We start from the raw sequence: 19,254 nt of genomic DNA on the forward strand, positions 1-19,254 counted from the left end.
CTCTCACTGTTGTGGCCTCTCCCGTTGCGGAGCACAGGCTCTGGACGCGCAGGCCCAGCAGCCATGGCTCACAGGCCCAGCCGCTCCGCAGCATGTGGGATCTTCCCGGACCGGGGCACGAACCCGTGTCCCCTGCATCGGCAGGCGAACTCTCAACCACTGCGCCACCAGGGAAGTCCATGTACCACATCTTCTTTATCCATTCCTCTGTTGATGGACATTTAGATTGCTTCCATGACCTGACTGTTGTAAATAGTGCTGCTGTGAACATTGGGGTGCATGTGTTTTTTTTGAATTATGGTTTTCTCTGGGTATATGCCCAGTAGTGGGATTGTTGGGTCATATTGTAGTTCTATTTTTAGTTTTCTAAGGAACCTCCATACTGTTCTCCATAGTGGCTGTAGCCATTTAAATTCCCACCAACAGTGCAAGAGGGTTCCTTTTTCTCCACACCCTCTCCAGCATTTATTGTTTGTAGATTTTTTGATGATGGCCATTCTGACCGGTGTGAGGTGATACCTCATTGTAGTTTTGGTTTGCATTTCTCTAATAGTGATGTTGAGCATCCTTTCATGTGTTTGTTGGCCATGTGTATGTCTTCTTTGGAGAAATGTCTATTTAGGTCTTCTGCCCATTTTTGGATTGGGTTGTTTGTCTTTTTGATATTGAGCTGTGTGAGCTGCTTGTATACTTTGGAGATTAATCTTTGTCAGTTGCTTCATTTGCAAATATTTTCTCCCATTCTGAGGGCTGTCTTTTGGTCTTGTTAATGGTTTCCAGAAGTCTTATCCTTTTAAAGAACCTGATTCAGGAAGTCACTGGGAGACTACCTAGCCTTTTTTTCTGCTGTAGAACTGAGTAGTATGCAGGTAGCCTGTTTAAAAACCATAGAAGAGAATGGACTCATGGGGATAACGGGCCTTCAGGACAACAAAAGATTAATAGAGTTGACTCAAAGTAGGAGGGGAGAGATCAAGACCAAAGGGTCAAAACCAAGGTTTTCTTCTTTGACCTGCTTTACCATACATAATAAGCAGACTGTTTAATGCTGGCTGTAGGAACAAGATAATAGAGTATTATGACTGGATCATTTTCGCAGTTGTTCTGGCAGCTGTGTTAGTTATTCTGACCATATGGAACCCATCTGACCCCTGTGATTGGGGTTCTAGAATAAGAGTCATGGTGGGAAATGAAAGTCATGATGCTTATGATTTAGATATTTCTCCAGTAACGGTGTGGGGTTTTTTTTGGGTTTTTTGGCTGCGTTGGGTCTTTGTTGCTGTGCGCAGGCTTTCTCTAGTTGCGGTGAGCGGGGGCTGCTCTTCATTGCGGTGTGCAGGCTTCTCATTGCAGTGGCTTCTCCTGTTGCGGAGCCTGGGCTCTAGGCGCATGGGCTTCAGTAGTTGTGGCACGAGGGCTCAGTAGTTGGGGCTCAGTAGTTGTGGCACGAGGGCTCAGTAGTTGGGGCTCACGGACTCTAGAGCGCAGGCTCAGTAGTTGTGGCACACAGGCTTAGTTGCTCCGAGGCATGTGGGATCTTCCCGGCCCAGGGCTTGAACCCGTGTCCCCTGCATTAGCAGGCGGATTCCTAACCACGGTGCCACCAGGGAAGTCCTTCAGTAACAGTTTTAAAGTGCTAGAGATACTTTTTTTGGTCATTAGCTCAAGCATAGAAAGAGCTAATTATTTTAGTGATTATGAATCTCTTTTCCTAATTTATTTTAATTTTCTAGTTTTAGAAATTAAAATGTTTAGTTTTAGAAATCGAAATGTTCTGCTTCCTCTCTGTTTATACCTGTTTTACTTTTTAAATTTCTCTCCATATATGTATATTTAATATTTAGTAATCGTTAGGAATCCTTTGCTATTGTCTAGGAAATTTGTCCTAATAAGAAATACTATCTTCTTCAAAACACATATGACAAACTAAGCCAAATATGAAAATGGGAAGTCAGCCTTGGTAATGTGACCATGGATCAAGATAACTGGAATAGAGTTGAGACTCCAGTTGAGCACATCTCAGGACGGAAGTTGGCTGTGAGACAGACATTGGACATTATGTAATACGATTTTTTAAAAAATCAAATAGGACCCGAGGTTAAACTTTTCCAGCTGATTCCTGTTTTGTGTAGGGATAAATTGTCCAACCTACAATTTTTCATTGTGGTCAAATTGGTTTACTAGTCTCAGAATATCTTATTACAGTCTTTCCTTTGAATATTGTTTGTGCTGTCTTTTCCTCCAGTTTTTAATTGTGAAATGTCCTTTGCTTTTTTTCCTCTATGTATTCATGATGTTAGCCCAAGTTACTCGTCTTGGTTGTTGATGCGCAGCTTCCTTAGACAACACATTTGCACATGCAGACTTACATATACAGTTTTTTTATTACTTGAGTATGTATTTTATAAGCAGTTCTGGTAAATGTCAGTTGATACTGATGGTGACGTGGACTGTTCCTGCTAATTTATTTGGTCTCTACTTATTCTTGTAAAATACTTCAAAATAATACCAAAGAGCTATGTATACTTTCAGTGTGTTTTAGAGAAGAATTTGCTTATTTACTGTTTTTATTCACAAGTAATTTGCATTGTCTTATCTCTTCTAGGAGGAGAGCATTCCCATTGCTTTATCTGGTAGGGATATTTTAGCTAGAGCAAAAAACGGAACAGGCAAGAGCGGTGCCTACCTCATTCCCTTACTTGAACGGCTAGACCTGAAGAAGGACAATATACAAGGTTAGTTGTTTGTTTAAACTGTAAATGGCGATTTAAATCTTGGAGCGATTACCATCTTTTTTTTAGTCAGAACTTAAATAATCTGGAATTCGTATTTGTCCTTTTCACAGTTTCTGGCCTGGTTGTCTTGTAAAAATGATTCCTACCTTTTTTTAAAGAGATGTCTAGTTTTCAAAGTTCTTTTACATATTACACAGCTATGACAACATTCCAGTGAGATAGGCAAAATAAGATTATCGTCCTATAGATAGATAGGAAAAGCTAAGATCTTGAGAAGTTAAATTATCTGACATAGATACTTACAAACTATGGAACTGAAATGTTTCTTGTGACAGCTGTGTGTCTGCAGAGTTCCTTGTAGAAACATGAACTTTTTCTCTTTAAAGCCTTGTGGTTTGGGGATTTTAAGAGGTTAGGCAGTAAGGAAGAAACAAATTTCCATAACTGTACCCAGAGTAAGCTAATAGAGTTAAGTTTTCATCTCTGAAGCTTTTTCTTAAATTTTCAGCTGTTTTTTTCCCCAGCTTTCTTGATCTATAATTATTATTTCTGCTATCTCTCTGTTACTTACTTTCATATGATATAAATAGAACTGGGCGGCAAGAGTTTCTTATTTGGGTATTTTGACTAGTGAATCTCTTACTAAAATATTAATGAACTTTGGGCTAATAATTGACCACTCAAAGAACCCTTTAAGGGTTTGTAAATAAGAAGAGTACAAGAATTGTATAGCATTGTTACTGAGGAAAAGTCTAAATCTGGAACACTATAATAGGTTCTCTTTTTTTTTAAGAAATTTATTCATTTGAGTGTCTTAATTACAAGGGGAAATATTTCTGTAGCTTCTTAAACTCTTAATATATGCTGTTTTTTTTTCTGTTTTCTCTGTTATTTGTTATTTTCCAGCAATGGTGATTGTTCCCACTAGAGAACTTGCTCTACAGGTCAGTCAAATTTGCATCCAGGTCAGCAAACACATGGGAGGGGCTAAAGTGATGGCAACCACAGGAGGAACCAATTTACGGGATGACATAATGAGGCTTGATGATACAGGTAGGAAATGATTGATGTAAGGTGGCTGGCTCTCTGTAATTCCACACACAGGTGTTTCCTTTCAGTAACTTATTAAAATTGTTTTTTAAATTAATAAGGAACAAACATTGCAGTAGAAAAATGAATAAAGGAAATGACCATTTCATTCAAGCAAAAAAAACCAGTTGTTCTAGTAATTGAAAGAATATTCAGCCTTACTAATTTTTTAAATTGTACATAAAAACAGTAAAGTGATATTGTACCTATCTGATTGACAAGGTTAATTCAGATTGGCAAGGCTAATTAGTAAACAGTAATGTGAGTTTGTGGAGAAGTTGGCTGTCTTGCAACATGGGTGTATAAATTGATATAATCTCTGTGGTGGGCAATTTGGCATTATATTTCAAAATTATAAATGTATATTTTTAAGAATCTTTTTTTGAAGAAATAATTGGACAAATGCAAGGTTGTTTACTACAGCATGGTTTGTAGTACTGAAAAACTTGGAGCAACCTGAATGTCAAGGGAGTTTGGCTAAAATACATTGGATATAGTCTGAAGGGAATTCCACACGGCCATTAAAGAGTGAAGCTGACCTGTATTCATTTTTTAATGAAGAGTTCTCCATTGTACGTTATTTAGTGAAAAAAGAAAACAGCAAGAATGAAATCCACTTATATAAAATTATACATAGAATTTTAGTCAAAATTTTATATATGATTATCATTTGATTAGTTTAATTACTATATTCTTTGTGCTGTCCTGTTATTTAAAATGATTATTTTATTTGATCCTTATTACAGTCTTCGGAAGACCCTTGATCTAGATTAAAGGCAAGCTACTGTATCAGAAGCTTGGCATACCTTTTGTTTTTCCTTGGGGGTTGCCCCAAGACAAGGAAGTATGCCCCTTATTTGGAGCAGGTGATTTGGGAAGTTGTAGCCCCACCCCCATGTAGCAGTGAAACTAACAGGTACTCTCTAGCCAACCAAAGATGAAATGGAAATCCATATTCTAAAACACATCTGTGCCTCTTTGTATTATTCCTGCCTCTACAGCAGTATTTCTGATAAAATATATGATATAAACCTTTACTATATCCTTTTTGCCCCAACTAAAATTAACGAAAATATGTTTTCTAATCTTGTGTAGTGCATGTCGTGATAGCTACCCCTGGGAGAATCCTGGATCTTATCAAGAAAGGAGTAGCAAAAGTTGATCATGTCCAGATGATAGTATTGGATGAGGTAATGTCTCTTCATTTGGAAATACACTATTCTGTACTACTCTGGCTTTGTTCATAACTGCCAGTGAATGAAGCATAACCTCTTTGTGTTTATGCGCTTTTATTTTATTATTATTTTTTTAATATTTGGCTGCATTGGGTCTTCGTTGCGCGCAGGCTTTCTCTAGTTGTGGCAAGCGGGGGCTACTCTTTGTTGTGGTGGGTGGGCTTCTCATTGCGGTGGCTTCTCTTGTTGCAGAACACAGGCTCTAGGCACACGGGCTTCAGTCGTTGTAGCACGCAGGCGCAGTAGTTGTGGCTTGCAGGCTCAGTAGTTGTGGCACATGGGCTTAGTTGCTCTGCGGCACGTGGCATATTCCCGGACTAGGGTTCAAACCCATGTCCCCTGCATTGGCAGGCGAATTCTTAATCACTCTGCCACCAGGGAAGTCCCTGTGACCTTTTAATAAATGCATGACTCTTGTCGGTTCAAAGTAATTTGCTTATAAAACATGTTTTACCCTTTAAAAACAATAGATGATAGGAATTTATAGGACTAAATCAGCCTTGTGTCTTTTTCTTAGTAAAGCAAGGTTTTTATTTTTCAGTGAGAAGTTGTTGAATAATCTCAAAGCCAAGTTCATTCAAAGTCTCTTTCCATTCTGTGATTCATCTTAAGAAGCATGTAATGTCTCTGACCCCTCATTTAACATACAACTTTGTATTGTTTGGTTTTTCGTCCCTGTTATAATGTGTTATCTCTCCAGGTTATAAGTGCCTTTTAAGAACTTATTCAGCTCTGCATCCTTAGGACCTAGCAGTGTTTTATACATATATGAAACCAGTGTTGATGTTTTTAAAGTTATTTTCCTGTTTGGTCTGTGTTTTAGATTACTAGAGCAGTTTCGTCATGATCTATTCAGAAGAGGTTTTTATCTTTGAGTAATGAGAGCACATTTATTAGTTACTGCGTGCTAGCACTAAGTGCTTTATGTGTTTTTTCATTTAATTTTTGCAAGAATCCTATAAGATAGGTATCCTATAAAGTAGTTACTACAGTAAGAAGACATCTTAATTTTTAAATTGTGGAAACTGAAATCGTGGTTAAGAAACCTCCCAACATAGCTGATAAGGAGACAAGTTTTAAACCCAGGTAGTTTGACTCTGTAGCCTGTACTTTTAACCACTATACTATAATGTCTCTGTAATGGAAGTCACATTAAAATTTTGTTATGGGAACAAGGATCATATCTGTCTGGGACTTTTTTTCCTTGGAAGATGAGTATTACAGACTTTTCCCCTTCTGAATCACTGGTAATGTGTCTTGGTGCCTTTGGACTATGCAGTGTTGTAGAGGACTTACTGTTTACAACCAGGAGCATTCCATGAACTTGCTGGATGATGCCTTATTAACCAAAGACCTTAGACGTTATTTCATTGTGTTTAAGATCGTCTTCTCTTTGTACTGCAGGCAGATAAGTTGCTGTCACAGGATTTTGTGCAGATAATGGAGGATATTATTCTCACGCTACCTAAAAACAGACAGATTTTATTATATTCTGCTACTTTCCCTCTTAGTGTACAGAAGTTCATGGTGAGTATAAACCTGTACTTGGAAGCAGTACTATCCTGTTGTCCATGAGTATATCTTTATCCATAATTACATCTTACTACTAGTCTGTATTACACTGATTTCAAGTTTGGGGCTTTTTCTTCAGCTGATCAATTAAGGTTTGTTGTGCATAAATTAACTGATTTTTTTAAGATACAAAAGTAATTTGATTCTTATTTGTTCATTTAGCTTTTGGTGTCAGACTGACATAGCCATTGGTTCTAGATAAATTGATTACAGCATAATTCTATATTTAAAGTACAAAATAGTAACTTAGCTGTATATCTGAATGTTATATCTCCCATTTTATGGTAATTTACTTCTTCCATGACAGATAATAACATTTTAAAGAGGGCTCCATTCCTTAAAGTAAGAGTTTATCAGGCAGAAATGTATGAGGATATATTCTGAGTTTAAGAAATAGACTCTGCTTTCATTTAAATATGAGACTCTTCTTTTTTTCAGAATTCCCATTTGCAGAAACCCTATGAGATTAACCTGATGGAGGAACTAACTTTGAAGGGAGTAACCCAGTACTACGCATATGTAACTGAGCGCCAAAAAGTACACTGCCTCAACACACTTTTCTCCAGGGTAAGTCTGTTAGGCTTCAGCGGCTGAATGTTGTCCATTACTACTTAACCTCAGTAAAACAAACAGTTGTATCAGTTTTCTCACCATTTTCTTTTTCTTTCTTTTTTTTTTTTTTAAATACTTATTTATTTGGCTGCGCCGGGTCTTAGTTGTGGCATGCAGGATCTTTTAAGTTGCAGCATGTGGGCTCTTAGTTGCGGCATGCGGGATCTAGTTCCCTGACCAGGGATCGAACCCGGGCACCCTGCACTGGGAGCACGGAGTCTTAACCACTGGACCACCAGGGAAGTCCCTCTCAGCATTTTCAGTGTAAAAAAAATTCCTTAGTTTTTCCTAAAGGTAGTTTGAGTTGTTGATCCGAAGCTGATACTGTATGATTGTCAAGTCACAGGCACTTCTAATTTGATTCTAAAATAATTTGACCTTAATTACAGATAATCCTTATTATTCTCAGTAATTATAATTGTTCCGTTGTAGGCAGATTCTGTTTTTGCAAATTTTCCAAAATTTCCTTGTCACCCCAAAGTCAGTACTCAGGTGCTCTTGATGTCATTTGCAGACATACGTGAAAAATTTGAGACCTCGTGCGGTTTCCCCCCTGCTTTCTTGTTTCAGCTCATACTATAAATGAGCACCCTTTCCACCGTCTATTTAGTGCCACATTTCCCACATTTCTGTGCTTTTCTGTTGATTTCACTCTTTTAAATGGCCCCTAGGCATAGTGCTGAAGTGTTGTCCAGCGCTCCTAAGTACAAGAAGACTGATGTGCCTTGCAGAGATAATATATTAGATAAACTTCATAAAGGCATGAGTTACAGAACTGTGGGCCATGAGTAAATATGGTGTCTTTAAACAGTAACACTGTTTAAACCAAATTCCTTGGTGGTCCAGTGGTTAGGACTCTGCGCCTCCACTGCAGAGGGCATGGGTTCAATCCCTGGTCAGGGAACTAGGATCCTGCAAGCTGTGTGGCAGGGCCAAAAAAAATAAAACCAGTAACACACATAAAACAAGGTTATCTGTTGACCCGTTGATGAAGAAGTTAAGTGTCCCTCACAGGAACCTAACCCTGTATTTCCCCTGGAAGCAGTGGTCCTATATTCAGTAATTCAGTGTTTCCAGTAACTGTATAGAACGTAACTACCTCAAGTAATGAGAATTGGCTGTGTTTTACACCTGTTGGCAATTATGCAGCCCTTATGAAAAATACTCTGCTACAATAAAACTTACTCTACAATAAAAATTATCTTCAACTACTATGTAAATGAAATAGTACTTAAAATTTTTACAGTTTTGCATCTCTCTTGTATCATGAGATTCTAAGTCTTAGATGATATTTTCAAGATTTGGCAAAGTTAATGAAGGTTTTTGTTTTCCTTCCTTACGTCATCTTTTGTTTTGTTTTCCCCCTGTGCTCAGCTTCAGATAAACCAGTCGATCATTTTCTGTAACTCCTCTCAGAGAGTTGAATTGCTAGCCAAGAAGATTTCTCAACTGGGTTATTCTTGCTTCTATATCCATGCTAAAATGAGGCAGGTGAGTATAAAACTTGAACTTGTATAGATTATTTTAAAAACCTTTTTCTTAGTATTTCTTGGATTTTGTTTTGTTTTAATGCTCTTCCAAATGCCGTGAGTTTAAGAATAAATTATTCCTTAGCAGGCAAAGGACCATTCATTTTAACCTCTCTGAGGTTAGGTTTTCTAACTACAAACAGGGTTAATAGTACATATTCTTACCTCACAAGGTTGTCAGGAAGATTGAGATTATGTATGAATGAGTAGTTTGTAAGTTGCCAAGCATAATAGAAATGTGAGATTTTATTCCCTTCCTTCCCAGTATCCTTAGATTTGGGCTAGTATTTAATACAGTAATCACTAGCCACAGGTGGCAATTTAAAAGAGTTAAAATTTAAATAAGTTAAAATTAAACAATATTTAAAATTTAGATTCAGTACAATCCCTGTCAAACTACCAATGGCATTTTTCACAGAACTAGAACAAAAAATTTCACAATTTGTATGGAAACACAAAAGACCCCGAATAGCCAAAGCAATCTTGAGAAAGAAAAACTGAGCTGGAGGAATCAGGCTCCCTGACTTCAGACTATACTACAAAGCTACAGTAATCAAGACAGTATGGGACTGGCACAAAAACAGAAATATAGATCAATGGAGCAGTATAGAAAGCCCACAGATAAACCCACTCACATATGGTCACCTTATCTTTGATAAAGGAGGCAAGAATATACAGTGGAGAAAAGACAGCCTCCTCAATGAGTGATGCTGGGAAAACTGGACAGCTACATGTAAAAGAATGAAATTAGAACACTTCCTAACACCGTACACAAAAATAAACTCAAAATGGATTAAAGACCTAAATGTAAGGCCAGACACTATAAAATTCTTACAGGAAAACATAGGCAGAACACTCTGACATAAATCACAGCAAGATCCTTTTTGACCCACCTCCTAGAGAAATGGAAAGAAAAATAAATAAATGGGATCTAATGAAACTTAAAAGCTTTTGCACAGCAAAGGGAACCATAAAGAAGATGAAAAGACAACCCTCAGAATGGGAGAAAATATTTGCAAACGAAGCAGCTGACAAAGGATTAATCTCCAAAATATATAAGCAGCTCATGCAGCTCAATAGCAAAAAAACATGAAAACCCAATCCAAAAATGGGCAGAAGACCTAAATAGACATTTCTCCAAAGAAGACATACAGATGGCCAAAAGGCACATGAAAAAATGCTCAATATCACTAATTATTAGAGAAATGCAAATCAAAATTACAATGAGGTATCACCTCACACCGGTCAGAATGGCCATCATCAAAAAATCTACAAACAATAAATGCTGGAGAGGGTGTGGAGAAAAGGAACCCTCTTGCACTGTTGGTGGGAATTTAAATGGATACAGCCACTATGGAGAACAGTATGGAGGTTCCTTAAGAAACTAAAAATAGAGCTACCATACAAACCAGCAATCCTACTACTGGGCATATACCGTGAGGAAACCATAATTCAAAAAGAGTCATGTACCAAACTGTTCATTGCAGCACTATTTACAATATCCGGGAGATGGAAGCACCCTAAGTGTCCATCAACAGGTGAATGGATAAAGAAGATGTGGCACATATATACAATGGAATATTACTCAGCCATAAAAAGAAACGGAATTGAGTTATTTGTAGTGAGGTGGATGGACTGAGAGTCTGTCATACAGAGTGAAGTAAGTCAGAAAGAGAAAAATACCGTATGCTAACATATATATGGAATCTAAAAGAAAAAAAAAAAGATTCTGGAGAACCTAGGGGCAGGACAGGAATAAAGACCTAGACGTAGAGAATGGACTCTAGGACATGGGGAGGGCGAAGGGTAAGCTGAGATGAAATGAGGGAGTAGCACTGACATATACACTACCAAATGTAGCTAGTGGGAAGCAGCCGCCTAGCACAGGGAGATCAGCTTGTGCTTTGTGACCACCTAGAGGGGGGGTGGGATAGGGAGGGTGGGAGGGAGATGCAAGAGGGAGGGGATATGTAAAGCAATTATACTCCAATAAAGATGTTATTTAGTTCTTCAGTCGTACCACGTTTGAAGTGCCGTATTACATGTGACTAGCAGTCACAGTTTTGGAAAGTACAGATACAGAACATTTCCATCATTGCAGAAGGTTCTGATTTTTCTGTGTACCTCCTCAGGTACATCTGTTTTTACTATTTGCCTTTAGAAAAGGATGCAATCTATATTTCAGAACTTAATTCAACAGAAAATAAATTCAAAACTATCACAAGACAACATTTTGTGTTTGTGCTGACGTTGTGAAATTTCATAAGAAAGCAGTTTCTGTAGGCTAACGGGTTAAGAACTTAATCAACTCACATATGGTTTTCAAAGAAGCTTAGTGTCATGGATCAGATACCTTCATGTAGGCCCCTAATATTAAAATTGTCACAGGAAATGAATGTATTAAGTTGAAGAGAATATTTCAGAATGGAAGAACATTGTGTTGAAAAAAAAGACCAGTTTACCAGATGCTAGATTTATTGCTTTTGCTAGAGTCAGTGTATGTTTTCATTTTTGTTTTTTAATTGGAAAGTAGTTATTTTTAGCTTTTGTATATAATAACTGAAAAGGTAAATAGTAGATGTTTTGGTCAAGCCAAAAAACTTTTGGCATCTTTTGTTTGAAATATTTTAGAAGTATGGTGAAAATTATCACTAAAAATCCACTCCAAAAAAGAAAAATACCTTTTTTTTTTTTTTTTTTTTTTTTTTTTTTGCGGTACGCGGGCCTCTCACTGTTGTGGCCTCTCCGGTTGCGGAGCACAGGCTCCGGACGCACAGGCTCAGCGGCCATGGCTCATGGGCCCAGCCGCTCTGCAGCATGTGGGATCCTTCCGGACCGGGGCATGAACCCGCATCCCCTGCATCGGCAGGTGGACTCTCAACCACTGCGCCACCAGGGAAGCCCGAAAAATACCTTTAAGAATTGAGATAATAAGCAACATATATATATGTATTCGTATTTATTCCCATGGGAAACTAATCTATGGTTAATTATTTTCACCTTTTGTTTTTCATTTATGTGTATTGAATTTGGCTCCTTTCTCATTCATGTAAAAAATAATTTGGGTATAAAGAACTTTGGGTAGGAGAAAAAAATCATGGCAGTTTGGGGGCTTGTGTGAGTTTTAATCAAATCAAATGCATTACTTTGTTCCTAGGAACATCGGAATCGTGTATTTCATGATTTCCGAAATGGCTTATGCCGCAATCTTGTTTGCACTGGTAAGTATTTTGTTTCGTTTACACAGTTTTGTGTTGTTTTTGTTTTGTTTTGTTTTTTGCGGTACGCGGGCCTCTCACTGTTGTGGCCTCTCCCATCGCGGAGCACAGGCTCCGGACGCGCAGGCTCAGCGGCCATGGCTCACGGGCCCAGCCGCTCCGCGGCATGTGGGATCTTCCCAGACCGGGGCACAAACCCGTGTCCCCTGCATCGGCAGGCGGACTCTCAACCACTGCGCCACCAGGGAAGCCCCCTACTTGTATTTTTCAAAGTCTTAATTAGCATAATAATTGTGGGACTAGAAAAGAATTAGAAGGGATCGCCTTGCATATTAGCTTACCTCAGGCCTGTTATAAATCATTTAGCTGAAGGGGATGAATGAATTCTAAACAAAGCATAAATAATTACTGCTAGAGGATTATGTCTTTTTAGAAATATTCTACGTTACACAACAAAATTTTTAAAAATAATTTTCTCTGTTAACCTTGGATTAAATACTCAAAAATAGACTGAAGAAAATTATACTCCTGAGACTCATTTATGAGTATATAGCTTATCAGTCATCCTTGATTTGCACAGTCACCTTAGACCATTTTTTTAAAACTTTGTTACAGGACTGGGAAAAGGTAACTTGTTGAGCAGAAAGCTGCTTATGGTAATGTGCATGACAGATAATGCCAGTAATTTGCAAATGCTTTTGAATTACTGATGAAGTGAATGAAGCTTAGGTTACATTAGAAATATATGTTAAAGAGTATAATGACACCAAATTGAAGGATATAATGGAGTTTTGTGTTTTTGGTTTTTTTTTTAAGATTTGTTTACCCGAGGTATTGATATACAAGCTGTGAATGTGGTAATAAACTTTGACTTCCCAAAGCTGGCAGAGACCTATCTCCATCGTATTGGAAGATCAGGTGAGGAAAAGGAAGGAGATGTTCTTTGTGGAAGTTGTTTGAGAAGTTTAATCACTAAATTTTGTTCCTTTGTAGAGTGTGGTAGCAGTTAGAACAGTGAATTAAAACTAATTTAGTTGTTTGATATATCAAATTAATTTCCAACTCTTCCAGAACACTTATTTTAAAAAGTTAAAATAACTTTATGCTTAATTTAAGATTCACAAATGAGAAGCTCACTTCTCTAACTGTACTGTTTAGTATGTATATTCTGGCAATTTTTGACAGAAATGAGCACCCGTTTTTTCATTTGACAAAGGTAAGATAGCAGTGCTACTTGAGGCTGTGAAACCTGACGTTGTAGCGTGTGTGTGAGTTCATATACTCAGAAGGGCACTGAACCAAAACATACATCCTGTATGGATTTGCCACTTATAGACTAGTACTTGCACATTGATTCCCTTGTTTAACTGTTTCATTAATTAAAATTGGTTTTTGTTAGGTCGCTTTGGTCATCTTGGCTTAGCCATCAACTTGATCACATATGATGATCGCTTCAACCTGAAAAGTATTGAGGAGCAGCTGGGAACAGAAATCAAACCTATCCCAAGTAACATTGACAAGAGCCTGTATGTGGCAGAATACCACAGCGAGCCTGTAGAAGATGAGAAACCTTAACAAGCATGTGTGTACCCGACAAAATAGCAAAGTGAGCATAATGTTTAAAAAAAGGAAATCAAGGTCCTCTTTCCTGGGGGAAATTTGATGTTCCACGATAATAATTAGCAGTAAAGGATGAAATACCTCTTGGCGTAAATGACAGTAAACAGGAAGTATCTTGAAGTTGTAGTTGTGATCTTATTGGCAAATCCATAAATGCAGTTCACTTGAATATAGTCTTCCTAAGTAATGTAGTACGTGAGCAGTACTTAAGACAAATTCAGACTTCTAAAATAATGGAAACAAAAAAGAATCTTAGCGATTTTGAATATGAAAATATTTTTGCTCTTTATCACTCGGTTGTCTCTGTTCGTGTTCACTCTTAATTTCTAATGGGAACCTTAATAAATTATGTTAAATTACCTGTAAAATTTTATTGCTAAAGGTGTAATCAGGTTATGATGATAACTGTCTTATTTTAAATGCCCACTCTGGTTTCCTGCAGATGGTTTCTCATCTTTTGGTGACTGTTGGGCTCTGGTAGAAATGCTTAAAACAAGGCTTAACACAGGGAAAAACCCCTAAAACAGCCTACATTCCTCTAAGGAAACTCTGATTTAATTTGAGAGCTGATAGTTTCCAAATCAGCAGTGAACATTCTACCTGTTACTATTTTTACGTTTTTCAAGTTACTCTCTTCACTTTAACCTTTTTATCCTAATTTAAATGTCAAACACAAAACCCTTGGACAAATGTAAAACTAGCCCATGTTTGCTAATACATTGGCAGGCTGTTGAGTTCATGTACGGTTTAAAAAAAAATTTTTTTTTTTTTAATTGTCATAGAGACTGCTGCCTGTTACCAGAACTTTCAGGGTTTCATTCTGTCTCTGGGATGCATAGCAGAAATTCCTTAATCCTGAGTGAATTCTATAGTAGGCAGACAGGCTCAGAAGAAGCTGTTATAGAGAGCAGTGGGATGGGGATTGTGAACACCTATGTATCCTAGTTCATATTGCTTTCATGGCATTAATTTTAGGCTTCTTTTTTCTTTAGGTTTTGACAAACTATAGAAGGCTCGTTTGGATCTGTGACACATCGATTTTGGGGGGATGCTCTTCTCTTTGTGGGTTTTTCATCTTCTTTTATTTTGGAACTATGAAGACTTAAAAGAGCTCAGACATTTTTTCTTTTAATTGGTGAAGAGAAAAAAAGCTAAAAAGGAATTTACCTTTTTTGTTCCACTTGTTTGCACTGTGTGCTGACTGAACATTAGTTGCACTAACTGCTGGTTTTTTAAAAATGTTTTCTGGGGAAGGGGGACAAGGAAGGAGGAGAAAGAAGAGAAGGGGAGAAACCCTAAAAAGAGAAGAATCTTGATGAACACAAGCTTGTCTGCGATTTCAGAATTCTCCAACAGCTGACTCTTGAGTGCATTTCAACTTCTCCCTGGTTACTCATCCGTTTTTTAAGCCTGAAGAGCTTATTACTTATTTGTGCAAAGTGCCTTATGCTATGAGACCATTCAGAATATCATCTTTTAGACACAGCCCAAGGAATCAACAGTAGTATTGTTTTTTTTCTTTTTTCATTCTTTTTAAAATTTTTGTCTTTCCGTTTTGGTTTCAAGTTGAAGTCTCTCTCTTCCCTTTCTACCCGATACTCACGCCCAGGGCTGGAAGATGAAACGTATTAGTAATGTTAAACACCATTTTCTTTTTCTTTATGTGGAGGAGTTGATATGCAACTGCAGTTCATCCGCACTGTAAATATATGTATTTAAAAAAAAAAAACAATCCCAAGTAAAAATTTCTTCTGGGCTGAGTAGATGCAACATCATCGCTCCCAAAGGAAAGAGCAGTCTATCATTGCAGGAGCCATATGACAAGCCTTTTGTGCTCTATAGCAGAACACTAAAGACTGGTTTACATACACCTCCATTAGCAGTTATGGCACTTGATGTGTAGACATGTCAGAGCCTTTGACCCTCTTTCCTCTGTGGCAAAGCGTGTCCCATAGAAAATTGGGTGTGTATACTTGTATAAACTTTGTAAATAGGTTTTTTTCTGGGTTCATATATATATATACATATATATATATATATTTTTTTTTTTTTTTGGATGAAGGTTGCTGGGATTAAGGGGATTAGATTGATTATGGGAGCAGCTAAAGATGAGAGGGGCTCAGTTTTCCGCAACACTAAATTCTAAAAAAGTACTTTGGCTTCTTACTGTAGAGAACAGACCTCTACAGGGACATCCTCTGTTGGAAAAGGGACCCAGAAGTCTGGGATCACTGCTGCCACACTTTGTCTCATATAGTACCTTTGGAGGAGGCCTGACAGAGAGAGCAAGGAAGCTTCAGAAACCTGTAATTCAAGATGTTATTTTTGAGACACTCTCTCTGATAATGTTTCTTCCCCCCTTTTTAAAAGTTTGAGAAACTTTTCAAGCTCAGCAAAAGGGGACAAAGACTAATTTGCCTTGCAGTGTGGCAGTTTGATTGAGTGGCAGTTTCTTTGAGCAGTATATGTATAAAGCATGGATTTGCATTTCAGAATATTAGCCAGTACCAGCTGTGGTGACATTAGCAGTTCTGGGGCTTACTTTCTGTGGATCTTCTCCTGTACTGTGTAAGTGTATTGCCCTCTGCCCACCTTGATACATAAACTTGCAGGAATGGGCAACCCCTGAGAGCTGTTAACCTTGATGCTACAGAAAGCTGCTTGCCATCCTCTTGCTTTGTGACAAGAATTATCTGTCATTTTGCATTGTAAATTGCTGGCAAACGCGTTACAGTCAATAGTGTTGCTTTAAATTGTGCCCCTCCCAACATGCTTGATGTTTGGCCTGATCTCCAGGCAAAAGGAGTGAGATGAAGCAAAACCAGTGAACTTTTTTTTTAATGTTTTTAATTCCCTTTTAACCCAGTGTACTAGGTCAATTAGGAGGCATCTAGGATTTTTTTTTAAAAAAAGGAAAAAATAAAATTAAAAAAATTTGATTTCCATATGCCACTGTTTTCCAAAACCCTAAAATATTGCAAGATGTGTCCTGCATAAACTTTCATGCTTAACTCATCTGGAAAAAGAAATCAGTTTTTCAGAGTTGCTTTTTGACTCTGCCTAGTTCTAAGCAAAATTGTGACACCCGGAATTCCTTGAGGATCAAAATCCTGCAGATGCCTCCTGATCAGACATAGCCCTAACTCCTTAAAAACTGTAGCAAGAGCTGCACAGTACAAACCCCAAAAAGAAGAACTCATTTATCTGGTAGCCAAGCCACATGTGTCTATCCAGCCAATGTTGGTTACTAAATACAAGGCCTACTTAAGGAAGTAACCTTTTTCCGGGGAGGGGTGGGGGGAGGGAATTTAAAAGGCATCAACTTTTGACCAAAAATCTTGCCCTTGTACTGATGCAGCTCTCTCTTTCTCCCCCACCTCTGGCGAGATAAGAGGAATCATTCATTATAGAAGAAAAACAAGGAATGCTCATAAATGAAGTTTTGTGTCTCGCTAGAGTGTGGGTGACTAAGCAGCGCGGTCTTGTTTGCCATCAGACTGTGCTCTGCCTGGTGCCACGTGCCTGTGGGTCCCTCTAAAAGCACAGACTTTAAATTGAAAGTATTACTGAAGTACAGCCTCTGATGAGGAGTGGCACTTAAAACTATCTGGGACACCACTATTGGACACAGTCTTGTAGAGGCAGCTGTCCAGTTTTGGTGCTTGTCTCTTGAATAGGAATTGTTAAATGGAAAGATGCTCAAAGGACTAGGTCAAAGCCTAGTCTCTTTTTTTTTTTTTTTAATCGCCCTTACAATAAGGAGCATTGTTACTATTGGAAGTTGTTTTTGTGTTCCTTGCAGATTGGGTGTTTAAGTAATGATAATATTTTTCCACTGGTTCATTTGGATGAAAACTATTTGCCCAACTTTTAATATTTAAATTACATTCAGCACCTGGTTTAACCAGTGGTTATATAGTTGTGTAATGGTTTGTGGACTGTTACATAGCTGGCTGCCTCTGTCCTTCTCTTTTCCTTACATTCCGATGGAGAAACTTTCTTGCCTTTTCTCTTAGTAATGGAATGGAATAAATTTATTCTAAAATGATCTTCCATGGGAAGAAGGGAGAGAGAAACCTAAATATAATCTCTAAATTATTTTCAAGTTGGTCCCAGCATCATAATATGGGTTGGCCCCAAAGACTGGGGGGAGGGGGGAGGCAACTGGTTATCAATATTTGTTTTCAGAATGAGATGGGAGCATCTTTCCTTTGCCATGTGCTTTGTGTTAGAGACCATCATGCTTGGGTTAGAACCAGATAACCCAGCACAAAGCCTTGAGTGTAAATTGTTGGAATCAAAACATCTCATTCTGATAACTTGATTTTTTTTTTTTAAATAGGGGTGGGAGGGAGGTTACTTTGCCCCAAAAGGGAGGGTATCTGCACTAAGGATTTAGAAACACTTTGGAAGCTCATAACCTCATCAGTAACTGCCTTTAGTCACACTCCTGACCTTATAGATGAGTAACAAAAAGATGAAATAAGTAAGTTCTTGGGAATTAAGCCATGTTATTTTAATTTGCTCCTTTTTCAACGTTCTGTGTCTCTTAAGCTGTTATTGTGGAATCATTTTCTGGCAAAATAACCTTTGTCAAGCAAAATTATTGGCCTTGTGGGAGCTGACGTCAGTCAACTTTGGTGAATTTAAGTGGACTTTGGTGAGCTTATAGTGGTACTTTATATCCTTAAAGGTAGTTTTTTAAAACTTCCAAAGAAAACCCACTCTCCTTCCTGATCTAAAAACTCATCTTTGGGGTAAAGAGTTCAGTGTCCAAAGGTTGTAACAGTTCATGAGGTAAGAGGGCGCTAGCCTGGCAACTGGATTCTGCCCCTCTGTAGCTGACAGATTCCAACAGAAGTGTGTTTAAATTCTCCAGTAGACAATACTGGGCGGGGGGGGAGGGAGGGGTAGGGTTGGGTTGCTAAGGTACAGGCTGCTGTACTTTACCCAGTGGTTGTGAGGGAGGGTCCCTGGAGAAAACCAAGTTGCTAGTCCCTTTTTTGAAACAAAATTAAAACTTGAAAAAAATGTTTAGTACAAAATGGGATAGAATTTAATGTCCCTAGCCACAAGGGACCAGTTCCACTGAGAAGTGAACAGTGGGGACTCAATTTTGAAAACATTTGGGGAAAGGGAAAATTGGCTTTCTGTTAATTGGCAAATGTTCCAGTGGGGCTGTTTTTGTTGGAATGTGTTATGTTGTATGTACACATATACGGACCAGAGTGTCTGCTGAGTTTATAAAGTTAAAAGCTGGTTGATAAAATCTTGATTTTTGTTACTTTATCACAATAAAAGCCCACTGGAACTTCAGATGTGTGTGTGGTGTGTCTTTAGCATCAGGCTGTGCGGTTTAGGAATACTTGCCTTTGAAATAATTTTTACTTAAATAACTCACATTCTGGTAAAGCAGTAAGATTCTCAGCACTACTCCTCTGAATAAATTATGTGAGCACCTTTGTCCAGCCTTATTCATTGTCCCACCGTTTGCATTTCACTCTGTTTTCATAGCCTAAACACAACAGATAATCAGTTGGAAAGGAGAGAGATGTTGGTCCACAGTATGCCCGGGGGACTGCTAGTAGTCAGTCACCTCCTAGAATTGTTCAGGTATTTTAGAAAGTTGAACAGAAATTACTTA

At 38.1% G+C, this 19,254-nt stretch overlaps 1 protein-coding gene across 7 annotated transcripts in view; it reads left to right on the plus strand.

Moving 5' to 3' along the window:
- The window catches only part of DDX6 (DEAD-box helicase 6), a 34,572-nt gene extending 15,646 nt beyond the window's left edge, over positions 1-18,926 (plus strand). For 5 of the 7 annotated variants that reach the window (XM_029207680.1, XM_029207678.1, XM_029207681.1 and 2 more), the window contains exons 5-14: positions 2,606-2,735; positions 3,642-3,788; positions 4,920-5,014; positions 6,464-6,586; positions 7,070-7,198; positions 8,618-8,734; positions 11,930-11,993; positions 12,807-12,908; positions 13,390-13,596; positions 14,603-18,926. In XM_029207680.1, coding sequence (XP_029063513.1) covers positions 2,606-2,735; positions 3,642-3,788; positions 4,920-5,014; positions 6,464-6,586; positions 7,070-7,198; positions 8,618-8,734; positions 11,930-11,993; positions 12,807-12,908; positions 13,390-13,565 — 1,083 coding nt within the window. In that variant the 3' untranslated portion in view covers positions 13,566-13,596; positions 14,603-18,926. The remainder of the gene's footprint in view (positions 1-2,605; positions 2,736-3,641; positions 3,789-4,919; positions 5,015-6,463; positions 6,587-7,069; positions 7,199-8,617; positions 8,735-11,929; positions 11,994-12,806; positions 12,909-13,389; positions 13,597-14,602) is intronic. The other 2 variants (XM_029207683.1, XM_029207684.1) reach the window with 1 other exon arrangement.
- Positions 18,927-19,254: the final 328 nt, after the last annotated feature.

Source organism: Monodon monoceros, unplaced genomic scaffold (assembly GCF_005190385.1).
Source record: "Monodon monoceros isolate NGI ecotype Baffin Bay Population unplaced genomic scaffold, NGI_Narwhal_1 Super_Scaffold_7, whole genome shotgun sequence".
Taxonomy (NCBI): domain Eukaryota; kingdom Metazoa; phylum Chordata; class Mammalia; order Artiodactyla; family Monodontidae; genus Monodon; species Monodon monoceros.